Source organism: Clytia hemisphaerica, unplaced genomic scaffold (assembly GCF_902728285.1).
Source record: "Clytia hemisphaerica strain Z4C2 unplaced genomic scaffold, Clytia hemisphaerica genome assembly, whole genome shotgun sequence".
Lineage (NCBI taxonomy): Eukaryota > Metazoa > Cnidaria > Hydrozoa > Leptothecata > Clytiidae > Clytia > Clytia hemisphaerica.
Window position 1 is genome coordinate 219756 of NW_027104048.1, and position 7961 is coordinate 227716.

The 7961-nt window shown below is 35.9% G+C and overlaps 1 protein-coding gene across 1 annotated transcript; it reads left to right on the plus strand.

Annotated features, from left to right (window-relative positions):
* The first annotated feature begins 5425 nt into the window (after positions 1-5425).
* LOC136811919 (parathymosin-like) lies at positions 5426-6817 on the plus strand. The gene is made up of 2 exons (XM_067068534.1): positions 5426-5973; positions 6370-6817. The coding sequence occupies exons 1-2, from the start codon at positions 5866-5868 to the stop codon at positions 6628-6630; spliced, it is 369 nt and encodes a 122-aa protein (XP_066924635.1). The 5' UTR covers positions 5426-5865; the 3' UTR covers positions 6631-6817.
* Positions 6818-7961: the final 1144 nt, after the last annotated feature.

The window sequence follows — 7961 nt, forward strand, 5'->3', positions numbered from 1 at the left end:
AAATGCCCCAATTTATACCGACTTAGCACCAAAAATAAAGCTCCTCAAATAAAAAACATGAGCTGTTGATACTTGAAATGGAAGTTTTATACCTAGTAAGTCGATTTGCTCAATATTTTTATTTTCTAAAACTTTATCAGAAAAATTCATACCTGATAATATTTAAACTTTTGCGCCACTGGTCTTAAAGATTAATGGCTGAAAGAGGCCCCAAAAATTAGAAAGTTGGCAGGTCAAACAGCTTAAAAGATCTTCTAAAAAGGAGAAAGTTAGTTAGCATAAGACCACAAAAAACCACAGCTAGCATTTTTCTCATTTTGGGGGGGGGGTGAACATCCTCTTTAGCCCCTGGTGGATACACAACACTTCTCTTGCTTTGACTTTTCGCGATTCCATGTTGATAGTATTTTTGAAAAAATTCAAGAGAAAGGATGCAAGAGCGTAAAATAAAACGAAGCGCCGCAGGCGAAAAAAACAAACATTGCACTTATAGAAGGCGCTATAAACTTGTCAAAAGGCGCGAAATCGCCAAATCAAACATCAACTAAATTTTGGCGCCCCTTTAAAAAGCTCTTTTGGCGCCCCTCTCAGACCTTTCTGGGTGGTGCACTGCACACCCTGCACCCCCTGCCAGGCCGCCACTGCTTATCAAGAAATTGCGAAGGTGATTGGCTCTTTCTCAATAAATAAAGCAAGTGGTCCACATAGTATTCCTATAAAAATCCTTAAACTTTTAAGACTTGATATCTCTGTGCCAATAAACTACTCCTTTCTCAGTGGTATTTTTCCCTCTACTCTCAAAATATCTAAAGTTGTGCCTGTCTTGGAACACAAAGGTTCTCCCCTTGAAGTCTCTAATTATAGGCCAATTTCACTTTTATCTAACATTGAAATTTTTTTTTGAGAAAGTGATGTATTCACGTCTCTCTGACTTTCTTGAAAATCATAATCAAATCTACTCTCGACAATTTGGTTTTCGTAAGGCTCACTCTACTGAGCATACAACCATTAATATTGTCGAACGTTTCCGAAACTATCTTGACAATGGTGGGTTTGCCTGTGGTGTATTTGTTGATCTACACGGTTGATCACAAAATTTTACTTGAAAAACTACGGAGTCAGAGGCATTGTCAACGACTGGTTCCGATCTTACCTCACTAACCGCTCCCAGTATGTTTCTCTCGCAGGCTCAAATTCCCTTTTGAAACCTATTGACCATGGAGTTCCCCAGGGTTCAGTCTTGGGTCCTCTGTTGTTCTTGTTGTATATAAACGATCTTCACCGCTGTATAAGAACCTCTGAAACATATCATTTTGCTGATAATACTCATTTACTCAACTTTTCAAAAACCGTATGGAGTCTTTGTGGGAGGGTTAATGGTGATCTCAGAGTCTTAGTCAGTTGGCTTAATGCCAACAAAATTTCCTTGAATGGTAGCAAAACTGAGTTTGTTATTTTCGTTCCCCTTGGAGACAGATGGACTGTATTTGAAGAATTAAGCTTTGCGGGAAATTTCTATCACTAGGGGGGATGGAAGTCGGAAAATTCGAATGCGACAAAATCCGCGCGCGGGAAAAAAAGAGATAAGAAAAGGTTTAGAAAGGTTTAGAAAGCCATATGTGTAGAAAAATCAGTAAATTTATTCAGGTTATTTTCATTTTCATTAAATTTATCATATTTGTTCAATGCAGGTCATTTTTGTCAATGTTTACATTTTATACTCAATGTAGGTCATTTTGGTAATGTTTATTTTCAATGTAGGTCTGTATTTTATACATTGTTTACATTTCTACCATTTTGCAGCACTTTTTGGTTTCCAGTCCACATGAGGCTAGGCTAGGGCCTGCATGTTTCTTCATGCCATTCACAATCAAGCTCACAAGGAGTAGGGAGCTCAAATCTATCTTAAATCTTTTCAATATGGTCAACACTCAATAGTCAAGTTCAGACTTTGAAATTCAGACAAATATTCACAATGCTTTCATGCCGGCAGGCTGGTAGGTTTTGCTTTCTTGTTTTGCTTTTCTTTCTGGCCTCTTGCTTTTTGCCTGTCAGTTGTGGCCATTTTGTTTTCATAGCATGCTTTGGCGGCCATCTTGGATTTTCAGCATGCTTAGGTTAGGTCATCTGGACTTAGATTTTCAATATTTATTTTTCTAATAAATTCAATTTCAAGACTTAACATTGTCAATCAAATTTATTTTAATTTAAATCAATCAATCAAATACTTAGTTTATCATATTTCATTTTCAGTTTGAACATACGTCAATCAATGTTACAAATACCTGTCGTCTGAATCATTGACCCCCTCAACCGCCCTTGGGTAGTCTCAGTCATCATTTCGACCCTCATATAACAACATTCAAACAGCATATGTTCACCTATGACTACACGACCAAGGCGTTCAACACGTAAAGACATTCAATACTCCATGTTCAACATCAGTTGCAGATCACAACCTATCTTCAAATTATCAAACCATCATGACTGATCAGAGTCCAACAAAGGATGAGTTACTTCACCATGTTAACTCCACAGCACTCGTCACTGATGTACTTACCGGATTAGAGGAACTTACCGATATCATGAATGAACTCAGAGCTCAGACTCTGATAACAATGAAACAATACAATCACTCAAAGATCTTCGTCGTGACATCCGCCATCATATGAACCAACTAAAAGTCCTCAATCCAGAGGTTCATGACGTTCACTCTAAAACCTATATGATTCAACCATAACTGAATTATTGAATGCAAAAATCACAAGACAAATCATCAGGCTCAAATGGAGAAAGCATTGGGTGATCAAACCATGAACATATAAACGACTGGACATCTATCTTTTATTGTCTCTTTGAAGCGAGCTTCGTTGCCGCCTGTATTTCAAAATTGCTATAAAAAATCCGACAATATTCCGTCGTAATTTTATTTCTTTGAATTGTTTAGGTAAAATGATTGATAGAGCTTGAACATTACTCCTAATGCCTAAAAAAATTATTTTCAAATTTTTTCACTAGTTTGCAATATATTTTATTAACTTTTTCAACTCTGAAATGCAGAATTTCAACTGCGTGTATACTTTTGAATCCCTTTTGTCACTCCAATAATTTTTTTTATGACTTGAAGAGAATAGCTTGCCAAAGTTGAGAGCCTGTGTCATAAGAATATCGAAATTAGAATGTGACACTCTCTAAAATTTTTAGACACTTTTAAGTCAAAATTTGGAAATATTAGTCGGAGTTTTGACTAGCTGACGATGATTTTGCCTCTGTTATCTTTGTTATGATATAGATAAAAGACTTGAGAAAAGTAGAACAACAAAGACTTTTGTCGAAATTTTGACGTTGTTAGCAAGGTATTCCCAAGAGGTATACCATTCATTTGATGATTTTAACGAGGCGGCAACGAAGCTAGCAGTGTTATCTTCAAAAATACAAAGGAGATGGATGTCCAGTCGTTTATATGTTCATGATCAAACCAAGTTACAAGAAAAATCACAGCAATTTATTGTTGATGACACAAACATTCTTCTGAACAGACTTGAAGTGATTTTCAACCAAAATCTTAACGGGATGTCCGACACAGAAATTCTTCATCTCAAATCATTACGAATTATTTCCGAAAAATATCAAGAACTTCTCAAAACACCATCAGCCAACGTGGAATTGGAATGTCAAATATCAGAAATTGGTGAGAAGTACATTGAATTGAGCAACCTAAAAGGAAACTTTATCGATCACCTCAATGAACAGTTTGCAGATCGAGAGATTGAAAAGTACAAATCTTTCAAAGAATCCAACCTCAACATCAAGATTGAAAAATTTTCAGGGTATTAATCAATAGACATTTATACGTTCAGATCAAATTTTGAGAAATTTCATCTACGAAATACGCCAAAGAAACTCTTACCTGATTTATTTATAAACAATCATTTATCTGAACCTGCCTTATCACTTGTTAAAGGCTTAACTGACATTGAAATTATCTGGAATCGCCTAGTTGAAGCTTATGGCAACTCCAAAATGCTCGTATCTCGTATACTTGCTGACATAAAGAAGTTGGATCCAATCAAAACCAGACACGATCCTGCCAAAATCTTACGAACTATCACTGGACTGATCAAAGTACTGAGAGACTTAATTTCTCTTGCTGAACAACATAAAATTGAAAATCAACTTTACTACGGCGATTGTTTGGATCAAGTGTACCAACTCTTGGACGACACCAGATTGGACAAATGGCTAGCAACAATCTGTGAGAAAGAGATCACTGAGAAACAAAAGTGGTCAAATCTCATCATCTTCCTGGAGAAGGACGTCAAACTTCTCCAGCAAAAGCAACTCATCAAACTCCCAAACAACAAAGACGATAAAGATGGCAGGTCAAAATCAGGCAAATCAGGATATGGAAGTCATCATGTCCCACCAAGTCATGACCCTGAACCAGCTTGTTACTTCTGCGACGGCAAATGTCCATCTGAGCAATTTCAAACAAGAGGACCATGGGGGAAGATGGTAACTCAATATTTTGCCTGTAAACAATTTGTCAACAACACTCCACGTAAACGATTGTCAACTCTGAAGCGCAAAGGATTGTGCTTCCAATGTCTACTACCCGGAGCAAAATCGTCAGAGGGCAAACACAGAGATGGAAGGTGTCAATATGAATTTGTCTGCAAACACCCGAGTCATTCATCATGGACGTCAAGAAGCACGTATTTGTCTGTGATGATCACAAAGATACAGATGACAATCAAACTCTTCTTCAACGTTTTAAAGACAAATTCATCAATCGAAATCAACATCTCCCAACCTTCGTCAAGGTCAAAGTCTCATTTCACACTGACTGTCACATCAATGCCATGCCATCTGGCAACATCCATCATTCAAGCCCTGGCATCTAACTATTTCAACCAATTTTGGTCAACAATCAAAAGTTCACTGTATTCTTCGACAATGGCTGCAGCGACTTTGTCATTCGAAAATCTGCAGTCAACCGATTAGGATCATATGTTACCCAAATCTTCAGTGGAAGTGTCAACATTGGCGGTGTGGGTGGAACATCAACTCAATCCTCACATGAGCCTACTCAACAATTGGTGATGTCTCAAAACTCCCATCGCTTCCACAATCCATTGGCGGAGACGTCGACATCATGATTGGCGTCAGGTATTTGAATGTCCATCCCAAACTCATCTTCCAAATGTCAACTGGCTTATCATTATTCGAATCTGTTTTCAATGGTCCAGACGGTAGAGGTGTACCTGGTGGTCCACATTCATCATTTGACGAGATCCACAAGAAGCATTACAACACACTCTTCAATCTGAGGTTACCGATGCTGACCTACTACCATTTCAAAGAAATATCAAAGGATTTGAGTTATATTCAACTCCAAAGTTAAGGAAGTATAAGCAAAGTCATCTAAATACAGGACCAAAAGATGAATGTTAGGTAAAAACTGAGAATATTTCCATCTTATCCTTGTAAAGCAATAATATCTGTTCAAAAGGAGAAAAAAAAGAACTATCAACTTTGAATTTTATTTTGGCAATTTACATTATTTTGAATACAATACAAGCTAACAAGCCATAATAAATCATCTATTTTCTATCCTTAAAAATTATTCATTAATCCATAGTGCTCCATAATACAGGACCATCAATTTAAAAAACGGAGTGATGGACTAGAGAACTGCGAGGTGGGGCAGTTCCTCAAACTTGCCACATAACTAGGTTAGCATTTAACGCCGGAAAGTGAGTGCGAGAATTTTTCGAAAATTACCACGGCTCAAATTTTTAGACCATGGTATTAACATTGACTAATTAAATCATACCATCTTTATTTTCCAGCTTAAAAAATAAAATGTCAAACCTAATCCCAGCCTATGGCTATGGTAGCATTCTGGATCAGCTACTTGGGCTGAATCCACCACCACCGTCACCAGCTGACTCAGATGTTACTGTGGCATATGTGAGTATTTCTTAGGGAACTTGATTTGGCGAGTATAAAAAACGTATTTTTGAATTGAGGAGTAAGCAGAATATTTGATTACTATTTTTCCATCGTTTTAATTTTGCAGCTCAACCAAATTAAAAGTTTTGTCACGTTATTATAGTTGTGGGAATTTTTGTTCGATATGTCGGCTCAGTTAATTTTTCCTTTGATAGTTTAACTCGCCGAAAGTAAGTTCCCTAAGATTTAATGAAAGATTGTAAATTGCCTGGTTTAGTTTAAATCAGACATCATAGTGCCAGTATGCGTTTTATTTTGGGACATTTTGTATACAAGCTTATCAGATATTTTTATATTTGGTCTACAGATTATTTATTAGATCCTAAGAAAACTTTAATATTTTTCTCACAAAAGGCTGTTGAGGATCAAGATCAGGTGACTGCAGAGATGGTCATCAAAGATGAACCAGGCGAGATTGAAGAACATGACGAGAATGTAGAACCAGAACAGGACGAGATTGTAGAACCAGAACAGGACGAGAATGTAGAACCAGAACAGGACGAGATTGTAGAACCAGAACAGGACGAGAATGTAGAACCAGAACAGGACGAGAATGTAGAACCAGAACAGGACGAGAATGAACAAGAACAGAATTTAGGAGGAGGTGGCAATTAGGTGGTAGGAAGAGGAAATCAGGTGGTCGCAAGAGGAAGAGGAAGAGGTGGCAATCGATATGCCCGAAGAGGTTGGGTCCATCGCCATTACGGAAGAAGGGGTCGTGGTAGAGGAGGGAATGGTGGCGGGATGGTCGCAGAGCAGCTGCTTGAGCTCTTCCGCCTCCAACTGGAGACATTTAACAACTTTCAATAATTTTTTTTTTCAGTTATTTTTTAGTTTGTTAATAATTTTATAGATCTTTTGTTTTAATCATAAATCAAAAAAGATTTTTAAGTGGTATTTTTATACTTTCCATGTCAAAAATATGACATGTTGGTCAATAAAATAAATTCAATTCAAATTTCGGAAATTCAATATTATTATTTTTCATTAGTAGCAAATGTGGAGTTGAGTCTAACAATAAATTAAAATGGCCTGGCCTGGCCTTATATAAAAGTAGTAAATTTTATATTATCTATTATATTTTGTTATATTTTCGTACATTTTGTTATCAATATTTTTAGAGATTTTATAAAATCATATTTGAAGCAAAAAGACATTCTTAACCTAATATTAATGTTTCTTTCTCTCTTTTACTCTCAAGATTTTGTTTGAATAGGAAGAAATGCTTATGCTCTTTTATGGGGTATTTTTCGAACACTTTACAAATAAAAACTTTTAAATAGGAAGAAATGCTTATTCTCTTTTATGGCGTAATTTTCTAACACGTTACAAATAAAAATCCTTGATTTAAAAAGTTAATAATATACTAACTAGAGTGATAATTTTGAACACAAAGCTAAAACATTTTGACCTGCTTTGTTTGATTTTTTCACAAGAATTTTGATTTGATTATGCATTTTCTTTATATGTTGTAATTCACTTTTTTCATAATTTTCTTTAGAGAAAAAATATAACTGTAATGGAATACATGGTGGATGAGTTGAATTGAATTCATTTGAGCATTGCTGGTAATTTCGATTCGGAAGAAACATCTTAATCATTTTGCTGTCTTAAAGAAATTGTTTCGTCAGTATTGCATGAACATTCCATATCCAGGATCCTGAAAATGAAATAAAGAGCAGGTGATTAGAATATAGAAGATAAAAATTAATGATTTAACAAAAATTTCTTAAAGAATACTCTAGTTTCATTTATTGTGGTAATGCAATGCTGAAAGTTTAGATGAATTTGAGAGAAAAACGGTCACCAGGTCATTATGCCTCCCACAGTCATTTTGTTTTTTCGTGCATAAATTTTCTCCTGGAATTTCGTTTTGCATAAATTAAGGATGAATTTTAATGTGAGAATCTTTTTATGAGTAACCTTTTAGGGATGTGAAGCATCTC